Source organism: Bubalus kerabau, chromosome 7, assembly GCF_029407905.1.
Source record: "Bubalus kerabau isolate K-KA32 ecotype Philippines breed swamp buffalo chromosome 7, PCC_UOA_SB_1v2, whole genome shotgun sequence".
Lineage (NCBI taxonomy): Eukaryota > Metazoa > Chordata > Mammalia > Artiodactyla > Bovidae > Bubalus > Bubalus kerabau.
Window position 1 is genome coordinate 117040400 of NC_073630.1, and position 21912 is coordinate 117062311.

At 54.8% G+C, this 21912-nt stretch overlaps 1 protein-coding gene across 1 annotated transcript in view; it reads right to left on the bottom strand.

Moving 5' to 3' along the window:
* Positions 1-1746: 1746 nt before the first annotated feature.
* Positions 1747-21912, bottom strand: part of LOC129657329 (epididymis-specific alpha-mannosidase-like) — a 39944-nt gene continuing 19778 nt past the window's right edge. The window contains exons 4-19 of the mRNA XM_055587531.1: positions 20966-21138; positions 20483-20571; positions 19709-19913; positions 18834-19032; positions 17783-17973; positions 16222-16431; positions 13988-14113; positions 12025-12299; positions 11134-11325; positions 10371-10623; positions 9149-9259; positions 8879-9071; positions 5317-5465; positions 3548-3652; positions 3083-3203; positions 1747-1844 (exon numbers count right to left, since the gene is read on the bottom strand). Coding sequence (XP_055443506.1) covers positions 1747-1844; positions 3083-3203; positions 3548-3652; positions 5317-5465; positions 8879-9071; positions 9149-9259; positions 10371-10623; positions 11134-11325; positions 12025-12299; positions 13988-14113; positions 16222-16431; positions 17783-17973; positions 18834-19032; positions 19709-19913; positions 20483-20571; positions 20966-21138 — 2690 coding nt within the window. The remainder of the gene's footprint in view (positions 1845-3082; positions 3204-3547; positions 3653-5316; positions 5466-8878; positions 9072-9148; positions 9260-10370; positions 10624-11133; positions 11326-12024; positions 12300-13987; positions 14114-16221; positions 16432-17782; positions 17974-18833; positions 19033-19708; positions 19914-20482; positions 20572-20965; positions 21139-21912) is intronic.

Here is a 21912-nt window from a genome sequence, read left to right on the forward strand (position 1 = left end):
TACTAAGCTGTTTGAGATGTAAGTACCCCCCACCAGTGCCTGACCACAGAGATAACTCTCCTCATACACAGCAGGTCCACCCCACCCCAGGCTGCAAGGCTGCCCTGCACCCCATTCTCAAGTTTCCATCAGTTAACAGCCACCGAACCCTGACTCTGTGCCAGGCTCTGTGCTGGAGGCGAGGGGCAGGAGTTGTGCTGCCCCCAGGATGTCCTTGTGGGGAGACAGGACTTGGCCATGGTGGCTCTGCCCACAGGAGAATCTGCTCTGGTGGTTTGGAGGTGCTCGGAGGACCCTGGGGGGACTCCTCCCGGAGGGGTGGAGGGCACAGGGTGCTGGGGAGATGGCTGGTCCTGGGCCATGGTGTGGGAGGAGAGCCAGGGCAAGGCTGGGTCCTGCAGGCTCTTTCTCTCTCTCTGCTCTGGCTTCATCTCTTTATAACTCTACCTGTTCCCTCTCCCTGGCCATCTCTCCTCTAATCTTGCTCTGGGGCTGGGAGATGGGTAGGCAAGGTTTTCAAGTCCATCCACTCCTGCACTTTAGGGGTCTTTAGTGTCCAGAGGGGAGGTTATTGTTCCTGCTTTGGGTGAGGCAGCTGGAATCAGAAGGTCAGTCCTCCATTCATCTGTCAAGATCACACGGGGAGCAGCTCTATTTTCCTCCTTGGAGCTGCCTTCCAGGGCTTTGTCCAGCTTTATAGGGCATCCCTGGGGAGCAGGGGAGTTCAGACAGCTCTGCCCCCAGCAGAGGGCATTTGGGGGCTGGGGAGAAGGAAAAGTTTCTCAGGGCAGAGTCAAACATCCACAGTTTGAGAACCTTCCTCTCTACCCATTCCCGTTCAGCTTGTCTTGCATAAAATGGGCTTCATACCAAGGCAGGCAACCCCAGTGCAGAACCCAGGCACAGAGGACACAGCTGCACGGCACTGACACGCTTTCTTATGGTCATCTGCTCCTGCCATCTCTTCTTCTCCCCTTCTTGTGCCAACCCTTCTGAGGGTACCCACCAGCTCCAGACCCCCTCCGTGTCCTGCTCTGTCTCATAATGGTCACCAGGGGCACAGCGTCCTGAGGTGACTGCTGTTCTTGGTCCTGAAATTATGAGACCAGTGGGATCTTTAATATTAATAATCCTTACACTGGGTTTTCTGTGTTTCACTTGCCACATGATTTCCTTCCATCTTTCAGTGGCCTGAGCTGTAGGAACTTCCTGTAGGGCAGGTGAGCCCAGGGGCCAGGGCAAGAGTATGAGACTGGACACAGAGCTTGGCATCACACATCCGGGTCAGTAGGCCAGTGCTGAAGCTCCCTCCCGTATATCTTAGGCATATCCCTCCACAGCAGGGGCGTCTCCACCCTGCGATGAGCCCATGCAGGTGCCCAGGACACAGCAGGGCCAGTGTTAACACTGGTGGACTTGCTGAGATCTGGCAGGATGCAGGCAGATGCATTTTGGTATCCCTGTGGATTATTTCCTTCTGTCTTTGGGAGAACTTCATGGCTTTGACTCTTGCAAGTGAAGCCTGAGTGTGAGCGTGTGTGAAGCTACTGTCTATGATAGGAGAGGAGAGAGAGGGCTGGCTCCAGTGGGCAGGGGAAGACACAGGTCCTTAATGCAATTTTATTTAAGAAGTCAGAACACCCCCCATCCATCCATTTCCAGCCATTAGCCCACCAGATTGGCAGCTTTCCCCTCATCCCTGTAGGCTGCTTTCCTGTGTCCTGGGACCAAGAATCTGCCAAGAGCTCACTGCTCTTGAAAGCGAATGAAGAACGTCCGGATCTCCTTCGGGTAGATGGTGACCTCGGGGCCTCCTGGCGGTGGCGAGGGCTGACTGGAGTTGCCTGGGAGCAGAGAGGGTCTGTCCAGCACAGCCCCTGGACCACCTGCTTCCCCAGGTCCCCTCCTCCCAGCATCCCTCTGGCAACACGGCTCCTGCTGCGTCTGTGGCTCCCACTGTGGATACAGCCCTCAGCTGACCCCTCTTGACAGGACTGCACTGCCGGGGGGCCTCTCATTTCTGGCCTCCCCTGAGGGCACAGCACAGTCAAGGCATGTACTGGGGGCTCTGGGCCTGCTTGGTCTTGTTTCTCCATGGGTTGTGGCCCCATATATGTGCATAAGAGCCTTCTCACTGAGGCCATGAGGGGGCCCTGCCCTTGATCTCAATGGGCTGTCCTTAGACACACCCTGGGATTTAGGCTTCCTCCTTGGGATGAAACTTGCTTCTGCATCCATCCCTCTATCCATCCATCCATACAAACATCCAACCATCCACCACACACTCTTCCATCCTTTCATACGGCCCTCCATCCTGCATCCTCCTATCTATCTGTTCAACCAACATCCCTAGAACAGTCCATGTTCTGTCCATTTTCCCTCCTTTCATTCATCTTTCATGCATTCTCTTTCCTTCCTTCCTCTTTCCATCCATCCATCACTCAACCATTGACCTGTCCATCATCCATCTACTTTTTTTTTCCTTCCTTCCATCTTTTTTTCTATCAAACCATCCCTTTATCCATCTGTCTATCATACATTGACTAAGTGTCTACCTATGCAGCCAGACTATGCTGTGTGCAGTAGACAAAAAAGGAGATAAATGGGACAGAGCAAAGTGAGGGAGAGGGGAGAGCAAGGGAGGCTCCTGACTCAGCCTTGGACCTGGTGCGTGAGTCAGGGGAGGCCCAGATAAAGGGGCAATGGATTTCCAGGCAGAAGGAACAGCAGAGGCAAATATTTCCAGGCAAGAAGCAGTCTGTGTGTGTGCAGCATAATGCACAGCAGGGCAACCGTCAGAACACCTGGGGGTGCACCTAAAGTTTGGGGCTCACTCCAGGCCGCAGAGGGTTGTGGTCTTGGACGCACAAGTGCATGCATACACACACACACACACACAACCTATCTGGGGCTCTGGCACGTGGAGACTGACCTGAAGCCTAGAGTTTATAACCTTCTGTGGCTGATTCAGGAAGGGTGAGACCCAGAGAAGGACGGCCAGCTCCAAGTCACACAGGCCTTAGGGGCAGATCTGGGGTCTGGCTGGCTACCCAGGGCAGGGTCAGGACCAGGGAGCCCGAACCTCTGTGGCCGTGAGGGTCCCGCGAGCTCCAGGTCCAGCGATGCATCTCACTCACGTCCCAGGTCCCTGTGAGTGAGCGCTCCTCCACGGACACCACGGAGCCCAGTCCCCACAGCACAGACTGCAGGAAGAGCACAGGGAGGGGTGAGCACCCAGACCGCAGATCTGAGCAGAGAACCCGACAAAGAAGGGCGGCCACACCAGGGCCCAGGGCCCAGGATCCCCCACATTCATTGTAGTGGAAGTCCCTGCGGGAGGCGGGACGGTCATATTTTACAGATGAGGAACTAAGGCTGGGAGGAGCTGACCCCCTAGGGCCGAGCTGGATCAGCACTCCCAGGAGGTGGCAGGCAGGTGGGGCCGCCCCAGCAAACACCCAGTCACCAGGGTTTGTCTCCCAAGGGTGCCTCCTCCTGGGAGCCTGATTCAGTGATGTCGGAGCGGGACACGGGAGGGGCAGGTGACCTGCAGGTTCACCGTCACAGGCCGAGACAGCACGGGGTCCTGGTCCACCTCATGCAGGTGCTGGAGCCGCAGCAGGACACGGCGGAGGTCTGCCTTGGCCTCGTGCTTTCCGTCTTGGGGACAGAAGGAAGGTGGCATGAGGACAGTCTTGGCCTGGCACTTTACACTCTCACCTCCCTTTCACATCTTCCCCCTCCCTCGGAGGCAGCTAACACAGCCCCACTTCGCAGATGAGCCAAACAAGGCTCAGAGAGGGGCGGGCACTTTCCCAGACACACAGCCGGTGTGCATAAAGAAGGAGGGGGGAGGATCCACCCCACGTGCAGCCAAAGCTACTGCCCCCCACCGCCCACACTGGGGCCATTGCTGAAGTCTGCAAGACTTTGTTCTTATTCACTGGTGAGGTTCTCATTGGGCCTGTCCCTCCAGCCTCCTGTTCTCTGGAAGATTCTCCCTGCCCTTCCCCTGTGAAGGGGAGTGCGGCCTTGTAACCCTGAAGATGAGTCAACATTGCAAAGGTAATGTGTCAGCTCATTGCCGCCAAGACCTAGGAAACGTGTCATAATAGAGCCTCCATCTCTGGACGTTGGAGAACAAATGAGAAGGGCCACCCTGCTGATCCTACAGAGCAAGGGGTCGAAATGAACTGTGCTGTGTGAGGACAGAGAGCGTGTGGGCTCCTTGTTACTGCAGCATAAGAGGTCTGCAAAGTCTCTTGTCTCCATTCAGGTGATGGGTTTAGGGACTGGAGCTCGAGAATCAGGGAAGGATTTCTGCCACTGGAAAATGATGCTGGAGATGATGGCAATGGTGATGCAGGTGATGATGATACGGGGGTTGTTTGTTCCTGGGGAGGCAGGCGGCCCTCCTGCCATCCCCAGTGCTCCCCTCGCTCAGCTTCTTACTCACTCCCTGGGAAGAGGGTCTTGCTTGGCCCAGCCCGTGTCTCCTTTACTTCATTCAGTACAAGCAGCCTCTAGGAGGTACTTTCTCAGTGGCTTGGCCATACACTCACACACACACACACACACACACACGTTGGAGCCAAATGACTCTGCTGCTTCTGGGAACCCCATCCACCCCATCAGATGTGTCAGGTGGGCAGTGGTGCAGGGATGCTGGAGGTCAGGGTCAGGAAGCCACGTGGCTGCAGGCGTGAGCCAGTCTTTCAAAGATCCAGCTTATCAGGCATAAAGGTAACATCTGGCCTTGACTTCTCTCTGTTCTGGGCTGTCTGTCTGGGCTGACACTAATATGGGAACGTCCTAGGCCCTGAGTGCGGCTTTGGGGACACAGCAGTGGCAGGGGCATGGTCAGCCCTGCCCTGGAACTGCTCAGAGCCTAAATGCGCAGGGATGGGGCACAGGACCTATTCGTTTCTAGAAGGTGTTGCTTCCACCAGGAAGCCCTCAGTGATGCCCAGCTGGGACTTTCCTCGGATCAATGTCATTGCTGTCTGATGAACTGCCTGCTTGCCTCTGTAGACAGGGGCCCCCCCGAGCCCAGGGATGTTTCCTGTATTATCCATGGCTCAATCCGCAATGCCTGACATTAGAATCATTTTTCAAGGTAGGAACAGAACCTCATCAAAGTCATGCCTGAGCCCAAAATTCAGGCGGGACACCGGTGTAAGAGGCTCCAGGAGAAGACCCTGGAAGAATCAGGACCTCACAGAGCCTGGACGACTCTGAGGAAAGCCCCTCTGTCTAGTGATGGGCTGGGGGACCGGGCTGACATGTGGAGGCAGGAATGAGTCTGGACATCTGAACACCTGCCGCACCTTTCTGGAGAGTCCGCAGGTGCTCTGTGTGGTTTGAGCTGTACTTCCAGCCGGGGATGCTGAGGATCTGCAGGTGGACGCTTGGGGGCAGCGTCACAGCCTCTTGCTGCCTGGAGCCTGAGCCACGCGGGGCAATCTCTGAAAGGCAGATGGACAACAAGGAGAGGCTTTGGGCCCAACTCTCCTCCTGACACTCACAGCTTGCCACCCTAAGTCCCCCACTTCATCTGATCTCACTCCCTCCCACCTGCGGCCCACACGGCAGGCAGCCTGAAGGACCTGTTGGTGCAAAAGCCCCAGCCTGCCTTGAATCTCTGGTCCAGCCCGTTCAAACTGCAGACTGGGAGATGGGCCAAGACAGAAGACGCCATTTCTTCCAGAACTTGCAGCGAGTTCACACAGAGACCTGCTCTGTGAACAAGGTCTCAGACGCCAACTCCCGTGCTGTCATCTATCGCTGCCTCTGCCCAGAGGGACTCAGCCCTCCTCTCCCAGGAGATGCTTTGCTCCACTCTGAGCTCCAGCTGGAGCCGCCATCCCTTTACAGTTCCCAGGACTCAGTGATTGGTCAGGCTTGGGTCACGTGATTCGATCAGGGCCAATCAGAGCCTTTCCTGGGATTTCTGCCCTTGACACAGGCGTCTCAGTTCCTTTGGTCCCAGAGCTGTTCACAGCCACCTCCCAGACATGAGGAGAAACAAGGTCTGAAGACAGAGAAGCTCAGGTGACGGAAAGAGAGGGTGGACAGCGCATGAAGGGCCCAGCACGTGAGGAAGCAATACACTCTACCCTTCCCTCAGGTGCGTCTGCCCCAGAATAAAGGCTCCTCTGGCCCCGTCTCAGCACCTTTGGTTTCTCTCTGTGCAGGTGGAAGAGCCCAGGGCTGAACCTGGGATGGAGCTGGCCACAGCCATGGACGGGACCGTGGATGGAGCTGGCCACAGCCATGGATGGGACCGTGGATGGAGCTGGCCACAGCCATGGACGGGACCGTGGATGGAGCTGGCCACAGCCATGGACTGGACCGTGGATGGAGCTGGCCACAGCCATGGACGGGACCGTGGATGGAGCTGGCCACAGCCATGGACGGGACCGTGGATGGAGCTGGCCACAGCCATGGACGGGACTGTGGATGGAGCTGACCACAGCCATGGAGCTTTCTCACCACGGCAACATCCTCTCTGCTGCCAGGAAGGAACCACTGGCTGACACAGGAGCAGTCCCAGCCCAGCTGGCCAAACCCGTCCCTCTCCTCGGAATCTGCCCCTAGACACAGGCGTGGCTGGGCAGGCAGCTCCTGACAGTGCTGGAAGAGATGGACATGACCACCTGCTCCCAAGAGGCCCAGAGCTACCCTGTCGCCCTCCTGCCCCAGCCTCTTGTCCAGCTCATCCTTCCATTCCACTTGCTTCCACACGTCCAGCCCAAGTACCTGCCGCTTCAGTCTCTTTACTTCCAAACAAGAGAACATCAACTGTTATCTCTTGAAGTTGATCACTGTACACCACCTGGTCTGGGGTTGCAAACTCCACCAAACATACAGACATCAGGTCTCTCGTGACCTCTAATCCCTCTTCACCCTGAAGTTGGATCCCCATGACTTGTTCCCCAGTAGAGCCCCTGAGAAATCCTTCAGGACAAGAGCTGGGTCAAGTGCAGTAACAGTCTGCAGCGTATGTCAGGCACTCAGCAAATGCTCAGTGAATGAGTCAGCCACCACCCGCCTTCTTGCTAATGCCTTGTGGAAGTCTAGCCTAAATCTCAAACAGGGAAAACCTAAAATCACGCCCTCATCAAAACTTCTGCAAGTGATGAGAAATAGAAAACAGGTTAAGGATTACAGGAAAAATTTGGAATTAATGTGGGTTTGACTCCATCCACTGAAATAAGTCAAATACTGTAATAAAGCCAGACAGGAGTATCTTGGTTTCATATGCATATAAAATTTATGTTTACACTTTACTATAATCTATTGTGTGCAGTAGCATTATGTCTAAGAGAAACAGTTTATATATACATTAGATTTTAAAAGCTTTCTTGTTAAAAAAAGGTTACCTCAGGTGAGACTTCAGTGATTAGCAATCTTTCTGCAGGAACAATGTCAAAGATCACTAATCCTATAGCAATTATAGTAATAATGGAAAATATTTGAATACTATGGGAAATAGCAAAATGTGATACATTGATGTGAACTGAGCAAATGCTGTTGAACGAGCAGTGCAGATGACCATGCTGCATGCAAGATGTAGCAAACCTTCAATTTGTAAGCAATGCACTATCTTTAATGCTCAAAAAAAAAAAAGAAAAGAAATGCATATATGTTGAGGTATGCCTGTAGAGAGAATGGACAAATACACACTTTGTGTTTATGTCTATAAAATTTGAAGGATTCTCTATAGTAGCATCTTCAAATACTTTCAAATGCACTCATTGTTTAAACTATTTCATGTTCAACTATTTAGCTATGCTACCCAACTGTAGTGAAGGAAATTTACAGAAGCCTCAGGAGAGGCAACTCATAAAACTTGCAGATCAGGACATAGAATAGAATCACCCTCACTTAGTGACAATGCACTTAATTCAGACAAAGCCGGTCTTTTAAATGCTGAGCAACCAGACCTGAATGTGACATATATCATAGGAAGAAGTAGGAAGTGTGCTCAGAGAAGGAAATAGAGGAGATTGAGGGAACAGAGGTAAGGAGGGCATTGCAGTAAGTCCCGGCTCTGAACCTACTAGCTGTATGACCTTGAAGGAGTCACTGAACCTCTGTGCACCTCAGGTTGCCCACATTTAAAATGAGGGGCCTGGATGTGAGGACTCTGGTCCCTTCCTACCCCAAAGTAGCCCAGATCCTGGCAGGTACTGAGAGATAAGCGGTCCAGGGTCCTGGAGGAGAAGAAATGGACAAACTTTTTTTTTCTACATTTCTTTGTCTTAGACCCAAAAGATGTTTTTACTTAAACTGTGAGGTGTTATGACAGCAATCTTTAAGACTAACTTTCTTTAAGCCCAGAGCTAATGATTACACAATAAAACAACTCATCTTGCTCAAGAGTATGTTTTTCTTTAAACTCTATACTCATGATTATACAATAAAAAAGTATCGTGCTCCAGGACATGTTTCTCCTTCTTAAGAAGTACCTTCTGACTAATCTTATCTTAAGACTTACTTGTGGCAGTCAGTCTGGTAAGACCTCTCTCTTGTTGGTTCTAACCTTGTTCATTTAAGATGTCACTTGTGGGAGTGGGTCTGGTAAAAATGTATAAAGGCTTGATATGACTACCAGGTGGGGTTCTCCCCCTCCGCCTTCTGATGTCTACGTCAGAGGCTTTCTCTGTTATTTTTCAGTGTAATGAAGCTTCAGCTACACAAAAGGTCTGAGTGATCAAGCCTGGGCCCTGATCCCAAAGCTAAATCTTCTTCTTCAGAGATCACAAATCAACATCATTCACCATTAGCTACCAATACGAGCTCAGCCCCATCCCTGGGAAGGTGGGCTCCCCTGGGGGCAGTGATGGCGGGTGAAGTGAAAGGACCCCCACCTTACCGTTCATCTTTCTGAGCATCACGATGGGCCGGTGCTGCAGCGCCAGCCCGCTCCTCTGGCGCAGGCCACTGGTGAGGGCCCTGGATCCCAGCAGGAGCCAGAATACTGGGTAGACGACCGAGGTGTCGTTCAGTGTGAGGTCAACAGCGATGTTTCCCGGATCGTTGTTCACCAGCCGGCGGTGGAGCATGACCTGCAGGGGACAACTGTCTGACCGGGCCTGCCTGGGCCCTGGGGTCCCCAAGAGTGACCAGCAGGGCCTCCTCCTACCTCCACCTGACCGTTCCTTTGGCTGGAGACGCCGTGCGCCTGATCGGACAGCAGCACCAGCCTGCTTCGTCTGTCCTGGATGAAGGCTGATTGCACCATGGGGTAGTAATTCTGCGGACAGAAATATTGGCAGGCTGGTGGTGGGGGCAGTGGGCCAGGTCAGCCAGCAGGTCTGGGGTCTCCCTCTGGCCCCAGGCAGCCTCCTGCATAGGCACAGCAGCAGCCCAGAGTGGCACAGTAGTGATGGGAGGGGCTCTGACTTGTGAGATGAACACACTGGGATTCAATCCAGCTCCACTGCTTCCTGACCTTATGCCCTGGGGGACCCAGCCTGCACAAGCCTCAGTTTCCCCATATATAAAATGTGCCCAAAAGGTCCCCCTGGTGCAGGGAGACAATGAGGCATTTGTGCCAGTCCAGCCTGAGATGGCCCCCAGCCAGGGGTTCCCAAATAGAAAGGGGTTGGTATCTGGGTTGGAAAACACTCACACAGCCCTGCCCTTTCCTGTTTTGGAGGAAGAGGTCTGGGGCTGGTAGCCCTGGACCCTCTGGAGCCCAGGGCACAGTGTGTGAAGACCAGCTGTAGAGATGAACTGACAGAAGCCAAGAAAGACAGAGCAGGGAGGAACCACACCCCTTCTCCGGGTCCCTCTGGAAGGAGAGACAACTGACTAGAGGAAGGCTCAGGAGGCACCCAGCGCGGTGCTGTCCCTGATCATCCCAGGCCTCAGCACAGCTCAGGGGGAGGTCACTCTCTTCCCAGGAGAGCACCGAGGCCCAGGGACACCCAGGGACTCGCCCAAGGTCATGCCTCCGGAGGGTGAGACCCTGGGAGCTGATTGATTTTGGAGTTCAGCCCCTAATCCGCTCTCCCTGGAAGACAGGCTGAGGCACTGCTCTGAGCAGCCAAGGAGGGTCACACCCCGTTCAGGCCTAGACAAACACCACGTGCTTAATCCTCAAGCAACCTCCAGTCGGTCATCCATCTGACTGAGCAGGACCTGTGGGGCACATAAGGGACCTCAGGGACACAGCTCATCCACGGTGGCCCCAGAGCTCTGACACCTGGTCTGAACAAGCCTGGCCACAGGCCCTAGGGGCAGACTCAGGGCAGCGGGGCTCTGGAGACGCTCTGGACCTAAGGGAACTCTCCTGCTTTCTGGAAAATGGCCATCAAGATTGGGTCTACAGCAGCCACACTCCAGGACAGCTCAGGGCATACCCGAGCAATGGTGTTGTTCTTGTAGTTCCTGTATGGCCTGCGCTGCATCTGGTAGCCATTGTTGTCCGAGTAGAGGACCCGCCCCATGTTCAGGCTGGTGCTTGTCCTCAGGATGGCCTCGCGGTTCAGCTCCAAGGGGCCCACCCGGTACTCCTGCTCTATGCGATGGCAGAGCAGCGCTCCGTCAGAGCCCTGGGGTCCACGGGCCAGCCGGGAGTAGATGGTGAACGTGGGCTCACCGTCGTTCACCTCCCTGGAGGAGAAGCAGGAGAGGTAGGTCAAGCCTGGGGAGCCTTCTGGATGCCCCGCCCTTCTCGTTTCTTCCTTCCTCTCCTTCTGCTTCCCTCCCTCCATCCTTCCTGCAGCCAGCAGGGTGGGGAGACTGCTTGGGCAATAGAACAAGAGGGACCCGGTTCCCTGAAGGTTCTGGGCACTCAGCCATGCCTGGGGGCTCTGTCTGTCCTGCTAATGAAAACACAAGAACTGCTGTCCTGCGTTGGTCACTGTCACCATGGGCTTCTGTCCCGCCTCTGGACTTAGGTACCACCAAGGTGACACAGTGCAGGCAAGCAGAGCAGGACTGCAGAGACTGGACTGCAGAGTGGAGCAGCTCATGACTTCATCGAGCTTCCGTGGAGGAAGGACCATGTGCCAAGCCCAGGTCCAGGAGCTGGGTGTCTGAAGCATGACGGGCCCTCATTTCCCCATTCATCTGCCTGTGAGCACCTCCATGTGCTGAGCACAACCAGGGGGCCGCCCTCACCTGTAGAAGTACTGCCGGATCTCAGTCACCAGCGGCCCCTCCACGATCTCCATCCTCACAGCCTCCCACGCTGGCTCTGCTCTACCACTGGGTGTGAACACATAATTGTCTGAAACGGGGCCTTGCCAGACATCACTGTTTGCGTGATACTCCATGAACTGCTGGGTCATGTATACCTTTCGGTTACTCCGCCTGCAAACAGAGGAAAGAGAAAGCCGTGTCATCATGACAGAAAACATGTCATTCTCATGCTGGAACCAGGCTCACAGAGGCTCCATGGAGATGCCAGCCAGGAACCAGGGATGAACAGAGACCCTTCAACAGGACGAAAGTGGTCTATCTGTACAACAGATATTATTGTGTCTGCAAGAAGAATGAGGGGTCTCATTGACCCTTCAACGTGCCTGAAAGATGGAAACATGACAAGAATTGAAAGAAGGCAGCCTGCCAAGGACCCCATATGGTATAATCTCATTGCATGATACGTCAGTGTAGGCCAGTCCTGAGAGACAGAAAGGAGGTTCGAGTCACCAGGGCTTGATCAAGGTGACAGATGCGTGGGGCCTGAGCCATGATGGAGCCTAATTCCAGTGTTGATTGCACCTTTCCCAGCCTGACCAGGGAGACTCAGAACGTTCTGGGGCTGCACCCCATTTCTGCTGCTCCCCACACTCTCCCCCTGACCACCTCTGCTGGATCCTGTAGGTCCTGGCTGCTTCTGTGTCCTGGCCTAGACTCACACACTTAGAAATAGAGCTCGATGCACTACAGGGAGCTTCACCACCATCACACCCTCGCCCTTGGCTGAGGAAATGGAGATCCAAGTAGGGCATCACATGCCCAGGTCCCAGGGTCCTCCTGGCCTCAGAGGCAGCGATGACTGCACCTCACCTCTCCCAGATGCTGTGCATCAGGTTGGTGTCCAGGTCCAGGAAGACAATGTAGCAGTCATTTTTCACAGGCACCAGGCTCCCGCCCACCTGCCCACCGTATCTCCTGAGTCGGCCTCCAAACTGCGTGGTTTTGGCCACAAAGGGCTCAGGCTCCCCAGTTTCCTCCTGGGAACTCCTGCTGGGCCGGATGCTGTAGTGCCGGTAACTGAGTCCTGGGATCGTGGTCAGCACGTGCAGGTCATAGGCAGAGGGCATCTCCTTCGAGCGCTGGACCTGCAAGACCCGAAGGACGGGATGAATGATGGATGTCAGGGATGGAAGGTGCCTCAGTCTCCTTGGAAATCCTGGCCTTACACACCTGGTGGACAGAGTGCTCGCTTGACACAGAGACAGCTAGGTCATCCAACACTGGGCTGAGCTGGGCTCCCCTCCTGCACCCTCCCTGCTCAACTGGGTCCAATCTCCTCTCCCTTCTTCCTCCTTCTCTACTGGGGCTGCAAACCACCTGCCCTCCTCCCACACTCCCTCCTGTTCCTGCCTCTGAGACTGCTCACAGTGTTCCACCTCTTTAGAGGGGGCTCCCTTGTCTCTTAATCCTCTGATTTTTCCAAGGAGGGAGGTTTCCAGGTCACCCTGCAAGCCTTTCTCTAGCTCCACGTCATCTGATTCAGGGAAAGGGATTGGATGAGGACACTGGGTCCATGCAGGAGGTTCTTCAGTCTCTGGGGAGCAAGTGTCACTTCTGGGTCTTGTGGGAGGGCTTGGGGGGCTATGAGCAAGCCCATGTGGCTCCTCACAGGCTCCAGCCTGGCCTTTCTCTGAACTAAAGGAGACACCCATCCGCACCCCACACCCCTAACCTGTCCCGATGTTTTCCTCCACCACAATTGTCATCTGTCACTCCTATACTTTCTGATTTTCTTCTTGCCTGGATCCCCCACTGGAATAGGAGCCCCCCGTGTGCAGGAACTTTTGTCTACTTGGTTATTAAAGTTCCTCCAGTGCCTAGAGTAACACCTGACACATACTAGGTGTTCAGTAGTATTTAAGAAAGAGCATTTTGGCTTGGTGGGTGGTGCCTTTGGGTGGGAAAGGGAGATGTTCCATGTTGGGTCTACTGCACCCAACACCCTTCCCTCCCCTGACCCTGACATAGAGGAATCTTCCTCATCTGTCTCAGCTAAGGATCACTGCCCTGGCTGCCTGGTCATTACCCCAGGCCTTAACTGTCCATTTCTGTATCTGCTCCTTGAATTCCAGGATGGCTCCCGAGTCCAGGGATGAGCACTCATCTGGGACCAAGCCCAGCACAGGCTTTCAGGAGTGTTTGCTGAATGGCTGACTAATGGCATTACTCGATCCATCTCCCCAAGGAAGGGCTGGCTTGGTAACAGGAGGGTCACCTCTATAATCAAGTCTAGCTCCAGGTCTGGGAAGGAGATGAGCAGGGACCACACAGGATGTGGGTGTCATAGCTGGGGCCTGCCCCTACGACAGCACCTCCATAAAGATGCACAATGTAGACCATTGCTGGCTTCCGCATGGGAAGTAGAAATTTATACAGGGTCATGTATACTTATACACCAAGTCACCTCAGTGTTGTCTGACTCTTGGTGACCCCTTCGACTGTAGCCCGCCAGGCTCTCTGCCCATGGGATTCTCCAGTCAAGAGTACTGGAGTGGGTTGCCATGCGTTCATGCAGTGGATATTCCTGACCAGGTATCGAACCCATGTTTCTTGTGGCTTTGCATTACAGGCGGATTCTGGTCAACTCAGATACGCAAAGGGAAGGGTCAGTTCACTGGGTGGATCCACTGACCCTGATGGCAACTCACCCTTAGGACACTCCTCACAGTCAGGGCAGCGTGTCACATCTTCCCCTTAGATGCCCACTTCTGGGGGCCCGTGCAGAGCAGGGGCAGCAACAGGGCATGCACCATAGATGGGATGTGCCCCTTACCTGTGCAGGCACAGGGAGGCCTGACTCATCTGTGATGCTGACTTTGGGGAAGTCCACAGTCAGGGTGATGATGGTGGTGACCGTCCAGGCCAGCGGGTTGTAGACCACTGCAAAGTGACCCCCAGGCTCTGGGCCTGCATACAGAGAACAGGATCTACTGCTGTACCTGACCCAACCTTCACCCCTGGTGCCCCTCGGAACAAGAGAATCTGAGGCAGGTGAGACCAGCTCTGCAGAGGCCCAGGGGAAGGACAGACAGACACATGGGATCTGATGTCCAACCCCCTCCTTATCTGTTCAAGCTGGGTCCTGATTCCTAGGCGGGATGGGGGAGCATGCCCCTAGAGATGAGGGCCCTTGAGCTCCTCACTCATCTCTACTGTTCAGCCAGCATTACTGGTGAGAAGACTGAGGTCTATAGCAAAGGGTTAGGTGTCCAAGGTGACCCACGTCCTACGGCCTGGCTCCAAAGCTGGAGAGCTTGGCAATGTACAGACAATTCTCTGGAGCTTGGAGGGTCAAGGTCAATCACCAAGGTCAGCAGTGGAGCCCTCTTTGGTATGAACCTGGATTCTCTTTCTGCTCTACCGCCAACCCCAGGTGACCATCTATGGCGACGTCCAATGACTCCCAGATCCGTGAACACTGCACACCCTGTCCAGTCCCCGGCCTCTGCCCAGGCAGTTCCCACGGCTGGATGTCTTTCTGGGGTCTCCACCTGCCCCTTCCTTGGGGAGCTGCCCCTGTGAGCTCATGGGAATGGCTGGACTCATCAGACACTGGAAGGACCCCGTTCTACCTCCCTTTCTATGTCCGTCATCCCCTCCCGACCCCAGTCCCCGTGAACATGATTCCAGTCTGCTGCACTCCTGACCCCAGGACCCTTCCAGTGTCTGAAGGTAAGATGGGACTGAACACAGACACGGAGAAGAGGGCAGAGCTGGGCAGGTAAGGGGTGAGGCAGAGTGGGGAGAGCACAGTGAGAGAGAGCAGGCTGAGTGTGGATCCTGGGAAGGTGGGCGGGCCACATGCTCCTGCAGGGAAGACCCCTATCTCTGATTGCCCAGGATTTGCAGGGATGAATCCCCTCAGCTCCAGGCAAACGGGGTGACCACTCATCCTCTACCTGTGAAGCCCACAATGTCAAAAGAATGCATACATCCTGTCTGTGGAACTGGGCAGCACAGGGGTATGGGTACCATTCCTACCTGTGTGACCCTGGGCAGCTCCACGATCTCCATTCCATGTGTGCCCTCAGCTACGAAGGGAGGACAGTAACACTTCCAGCTTTCAGGATGTGTGAGGTTTTACACTGAATTGTGCAAGCAGTGTGCTTGGCAACATCCACACTGCATTACCATTTTTTTCCTGCCTCTAGTTGGAGACAGGAATTAGGCCTTCCTCAGTCACAGAGAGGAAACGGCTCAGTGAAGTGAAGTCACCTGCCCAGTTCAGATCAGATTAGATCCGTCGTTCAGTCGTGTCCGACTCTTTGCAACCCCATGAATCGCAGCACGCCAGGCCTCCCTGTCCATCACCAACTCCTGGAGTTCACTCAGACTCACGTCCATCGAGTCAGTGATGCCATCCAGCCATCTCATCCTCTGTCGTCCCCTTCTCCTCTTGCCCCCAATCCCTCCCAGCATCAGAGTCTTTTCCAATGAGTCAACACTTTGCATGAGGTGGCCCAAGTACTGGAGTTTCAGCTTTAGCATCATTCCTTCCAAAGAAATCCCAGGGCTGATCTCCTTTAGAATGGACTGGTTGGATCTCCTTGCAGTCCAAGGGACTCTCAAGACTCTTCTCCAACACCACAGTTCAAAAGCATCAATTCTTTGGTGCTCAGCCTTCTTCACAGTCCAACTCTCACAGCCATACATGACCACAGGAAAAACCATAGCCTTGACTAGACGAACCTTTGTTGGCAAAGTAATGTCTCTGCTTTTGAATATGCCATCTAGGTTGGTCATAACTTTCCTTCCAAGGAGTAAGCGTCTTTTAATTTCATGGCTGCAGTCACCATCTGCCGTGATTTTGGAGCCCAGAAAAATAAAATCTGATACTGTTTCCACTGTTTCCCCATCTATTTCCCATGAAGTGATGGGACTGGATGCCATGATCTTCTTTTTCTGAATGTTGAGCTTTAAGCCAACTGCCCAGCTCATGCCAAAATGAGAGCCTCCCCTGAACAGGACTCGAGTCTGAAGCTCAGGTGTCCTAGCCCATCCCCTGACCCTCAGGCTCTCTTCCCAGACTGGGGAAGACACCTGCCATGGCCCACTGTGCCCCCAGGGGCCTCGCTTACCTGAGTGGGCTGGAGACATGTCCTGGATGATGGAGGCCATCAGCTTGTGCACCCCTTGCATCCCGGTGCTCAGGTGCTCCACAAACATGTCACCCACCTTTGGGACATGAGTTCCGGTGATGGCGTCGTGGTGCTGGACCTGGGTCCCCACAGGAGCAGGACAAGAGTGGGGTCAGGCCAGCCTCTGCTCAGCACCTGCTGTCCTGATGCCCACAGGGGCCTGACTCTGCTTCCCTCTCAGCAGGCACTGATGGAGAATTGGGGATTCCTCCCTCTTTACTGCTGCTGCGTCTCTTTAGTCGTGTCTGACTCTGTGCGACCCCATAAACGGCAGCCCACCAGACTCCCCCATCCCTGGGATTCTCCAGGCAAGAACACTGCAGTGGGTTGCCATTTCCTTCTCCAGTGCATGAAAGTGAAAAGTGAAAGTGAAGTTGCTCAGTCGTGTCTGACTCTAGTGACCCCATGGGCTGCAGCCTACCAGGCTCCTCCATCCATGGGATTATCTAGGCAAAAGTACTGGAGTGGGGTGCCATTGCCTTCTCTGTCCTCCCTCTTTACAGAAGAGGAAACTGAGGTCAGAGAGGCTGATGATCTTGCCCAAGTGTTCCTGACCTTGGGAAAACACAAGCTGTGTCCCTGATGCTGGACAGAAAACAGACTTCTGGAAAGGACCCTGCCCAGCTACCCTCTGTTACCCTGTCATCCCATAAGTGCTGATAACCTGCTCCAGACAAGCCCCACACATGGCCTGGTACTCATCTGCACCATGTAGGATGGATGGTCTCCTCTTCCCAGAAGGGAAACTTGAGTCCTTGTGGGGTGCAGCCACGTGTCCGCCCAGCCTGATGGATGCTAAAGTCAATCCCATCACACCCCACACAATGACTGGTCCTGCCAGCAATTCCCTTTAGTGACTATGAATCTCATGGTCCGTGTGGCCCATTTCTGACTGGAGAGGAGACAAGTTATAGGAGATCTTGGGTCTCAGTTTCCCTTCTGCACAGTGGGGAATAAGAAAGATGGAGATTTATGAACAACTTCCTTTGTGTCGGCCACAGAGCCCACCAGCATATGTGTATTATCACATTCAACTGTCCCATTAGTGTTCTGAGTGAGCATGCAGTTCTCATTTTTCAAGGAGGAAATTCGAACTCAGAGAGGGAAATCCTGAGCTCATAGAGCTGAGCTGAGATTTGAATCCAGCCAGGATTGTTGGATACCAATGCTGCTCCACTTTGCCCTTTCTGCTCTGGGGCAGTCTGGCTTTAAATCTTACTGAACCACAGCTGGACCCTGGCAGGCCATGGTCCTAGCCTTGGGGCAGCTTCATCATGCATGGTCTTGTGACCAAAGGCGACCTCAGTGTTCTCATCTGTAAAAGAGTCCTGTGGTGACTAGGGACAGGGAGGTGTGCTGACCTAGGGAGGCTGAAGCACGCAGCCCCGGAATAGCCAATCCTGTCCTGTCTCTGGGAGGCATTGTGTTACCTCGGAGACGGCCCAGCGGAGCTGCTGGAGCTGCTGCAGGCCCCAGGCCGGGTCCAGGTATGGGTGGGGAGCCAACAGCACGTAGCGTGTGAACATGGACTCCCCGGCGTACAGCAGACTGCTGGCTCGCCTCGCCAGTGCCTTGAGCGCACTTCGGGAGGCATAGAATCCAGTCCAGGCGTGATGCATGTCTAGGAGAAAAAGGCCAGGAGTCGGTGGGAGGGCCTGCCCTTAGAGGCCCCTGAACTCCACTTGGGAAATGCTGAGGAAGATGAGGTCAGAGATGGCTCTGCCTGGGTCCCCAGGGACACAGCCTAGGCCAGCGGGTGATCTCAGGGTTCCTGGTCCAGCCAGATCAGCAATGGTATGAGATCCCTGGAAGGCCTGGGCATCTGGCAGGGCAGGCTGAGCTGGGGCAGGACTGGAGAGGCCCGAGTGCTGAAGGACTGTGACGAGGAAAGAATCCCAGTGAGCACCTGGGCCCCTGAGATGGCCTGTGTGGAGGGGCCCTGGAGGACTTCAGAGGAGGATGTAGACGGATGAGGGCCCAGAAGTCAGGACATGGAATGGAAGGGCTGGAGTGCTGGCTGCCCCTGTGTGCCTCTGAGGAAATTCAGGGTCTGGAGAGGCATGCCTTCCACTAGGTCCCTCTGATTGTCCATGGGGGCAGGCTGGCAGAGCCGTTGGGAGCTGAGATCCCTGAAACCACTCTCCTCACCCTGGACACAAAGGTCATGGCATGACAAAGTCCCCAAGAGGCATGACCAACCCCCGCCAGTGCCCCACCGGAAATCAAGGATGCCTCTGGATATCACTCAAGCCTCTCTTGTGAAAGAAAGGAACCGGCAAAGGAACAGTGGGCAGCACTGAGTGCGCCTCTGTCCCCAGCCTAGGCAGTCCACACTAGGCAGGTGGGGGAGGCAGGGCTCTCTGTGCACCAGTGGCTGTGTGCGCTCCACCGGCGGAGCTGAGGAGACTGGGAAACCACATGCCACTGCTTTGGTGACATCTCTCTTGAACCGAATCCCCCTCTACCCCCAGAGGCTCCTACCCGACGAATAGGGCAGGAAGTCACGGTGGTCTCGGACCTGCCAGGTGACTTGGTCAGAGTGCACAGCCCAGAAGTAGTCGCTGAGCGTGGCATACTCCATTGATAAATTGAACTCCAATGTGTGACTATTGATGTAATCCATTAAAATGTCCATGTTGGCGAACTGCAGCGAGGCGTTGAAGAACTGCCTGTCACATCCCTGCAGCCAGGGGACAGAAGCAATGGCCAGCCCTTCTGGGTGCAGAGCCCAGCCTGCACAGGGATAGCATCTCTTCATCTGCACGACCGCCCCGCTCTCCCCATGGTGGACACTGAAGCCGTCCGCGGGGCTCACCAGCTCTCTCCTCTGGGAGCACAGCAGGTGCTCTGCCCAGTTTAGCTGCGACACCAATGCTGACTGGTGTCCGGCACTGTCCCATGAGGGTGCCTTTCATATAAGACAAGTTCAGCCAATGGAGCAGGTCCTGTCATCATGCCCATTTCACAGAAGAGGAAAGTGAGGCTCAGAGGGTCCAAGTCTCACAGCCCCTGAGTAGGGAGCCAGGATTCAGGCCGAGGCCTCTGCTCCCAGCATTGAGAAGGGGAAAGGAGGGGAGAGCTGGGGAGGAGCTGAAGCCTGTGTAAAGGAGGGGCTGCCTTGTAGGCAGAGACTGTGGGGATGATCCAGGGAAGGGGGAGAAGCTGGTAGACTGGATGAGGACTCGGGGTGCAGGGAAGGAGGACTGAGCCAGGACTGGGTGACCCATTGCCTGGATGGACACTGGAATGGTTAGAGGTGGACACACAATCCTGGCTGGAGCCAAGTGCTGGGGTCAGACCGAAGACAGCAGTACCTGTGCAGAGTTGAGGAACCAGGGCCAGGGACCCTAACTTACCCAGGGCCAGAGGATGTGTGGTGTCCGGAACCAGGTGGCTCGAGTAAACACATTATTCACCAGGAGAATGGTAAAGTTTAGGATGCTGTCCTCAGTGACAGGGATTTGCATTTGGAGGTACATGTCTTCCAGGGATGTACCTGGGAAGATGGCTTCGCCATCCCAGTTAAATCCCTCACTAAGAGAGAGAGGAGCATTAGGGGCCCTGCCCTGAAAATGGCAGCAGCACAAGGTCGGGGAGGCGGGCAGGGCTCAGGCAGGCCAGAGCATCGAGGCCTCTGTCTCCCATCAGGGGGTGCACAGTGCGGTGGTGGGTAGATGAGAGCCTTGTGGACAAAAGATGCCCCCGTGTGAGCCCTGTGGGCACTTGGGCACCTCACCCTGATCCTACAGAGCACCCAGAATCTGCTAGTGAGTCCCCCTTCCCTCATCTCTCAGCTGCCACTTCATCCCACCTCCCCTACTCATGGGGGCTCAGCCCCCAATCACGGCCTCCCAGGAACAGAGGGCAGAGGGGACTGGATCCATGGCCCCCCTCCAGACAACCCACAGGAGGGCTGGTGCCAGAACTTGGAAGTCTTGACTCAATCGCCTGAGCCACTCCAGCTGCCCTACAGCTGCTACCGCCGGACCTTGGCTGGGGGTCCAGGCCTCAGTTGTTCTTTCTGTAAGATGGGTGCTCAGTGCGTGCCCTCAGGGCCGGCCATGAGGGGCGTGGCTGAGGTGGTCCAGGGAGGGTGCTGGGACAGGGACTGGCCCGAGGCAGGTGCTCACGAGCAGTAGCCGAACTGGTCTAGGACGTGTGTGAAGATTTCCTGCTGTGCCGACAGGGATCTGGACCCTCTCCACACGAACTGCAGCTGCTGCAAACCCGGAGGGAACGGAGTAAGGGCCCAGGGGTGACACGGCTGCCGGATCCCCAACCCACCCAGGCCCCACCTGAGTCTCCTCGCCGCCCCCGCTGCTCTCAGGCGTTCAGGTCAAGATCCCCCTCTGCTGCCCCCTCCTCAAGGTTCGCCCTGACCTCCCAAAGCCACAAGAGGTGGAGGAATCGACCCTCCAGACACTGCCTGTCTGCACCTTCATCTGACCCTCTTTAGGGCAGGACACTTTGCCAGGACCTGCCAGCCAGGCTGTCTGTAATTCTGCTTGAATGTCCCCAGACACGGGGAGCTCATCACCATCACTAAAGGTACAGCTGCTTTTTTCAGTTCTGATGGTGAGAAAGTAGATGAGTAGATGTGGCTCACCACTCACCTGGTTATTCTGCATGGGCTCCTTCAGGTCGTAGTCTATCCTGGAGATGATGTGGGCATTGAAGCCCGCCAGAGCAAAGAGGGTGGGGGTCGTGGAGGATGCACCAAATGGGTCCACCTGCCAGGAGATCTGCGGCCGGACCCCAAATGTTTCATAGAGAAACCCATGTCCTTCTGCAAAGAGATAAGTTTCCGCACTCCCTCAGGGCCCCGTGCCCTTCTCCAGGGCTGGGATGCCACCTAATAGGCAAGGAGGGGTTGTGAAATAGATGCTAATATTAGGACTTCTTCCCAGAATCATTGGTCTATTCACATCTTAATGCATAATTAAAAGCCACCCCATAGGAGCAGGAATCAGGGTGACTGCAGAAAGTCCCATATTTGATATGCCATTGATTCCAGTTCCCCAAGGGTTTTCCCCAAATATAATCTAATCTCTGGCCAACCCCCCACCACCTCTTGGGTATACATATACTGGCCTGGTTACACTCAGATGGGATATCTTGGCTGACGTTCACCCTTTATGACTCACTGCTTCTACTGCAGACAGGACTGTGCTCTGGAATGCACCCAGGCACATGAAAGATGGATGCTCCCTTGGAACCTTGGCTTGGGGAACATTCTGGGAAAACTACTCTGCTCCACCCCGGGTGGCATCAGAGAAGAGGGCCCATCAAACACAGGTTTTGGTGGTATGGAACTACATCAGCCTGGGATGCTATCAGGTCTACCCCTTCTGCATCTCCACCCCACCTCAGTGGTAGAACCCAGAGGGACGAGGAAGATGCCTGCGTTGGTAAGGGACTGACAAAGTCTGACCAGGGAAGGAAAGCTTTGGTGGAGTCTGTGTACAGCCCCATCTACAGCAGGGAAGGACGCATCTGGTGGAAAAACCATGGTTGTGGTTGTCGCTTTTTTCTCTCTAACAGATGGGAGCCAGCAGTTCCA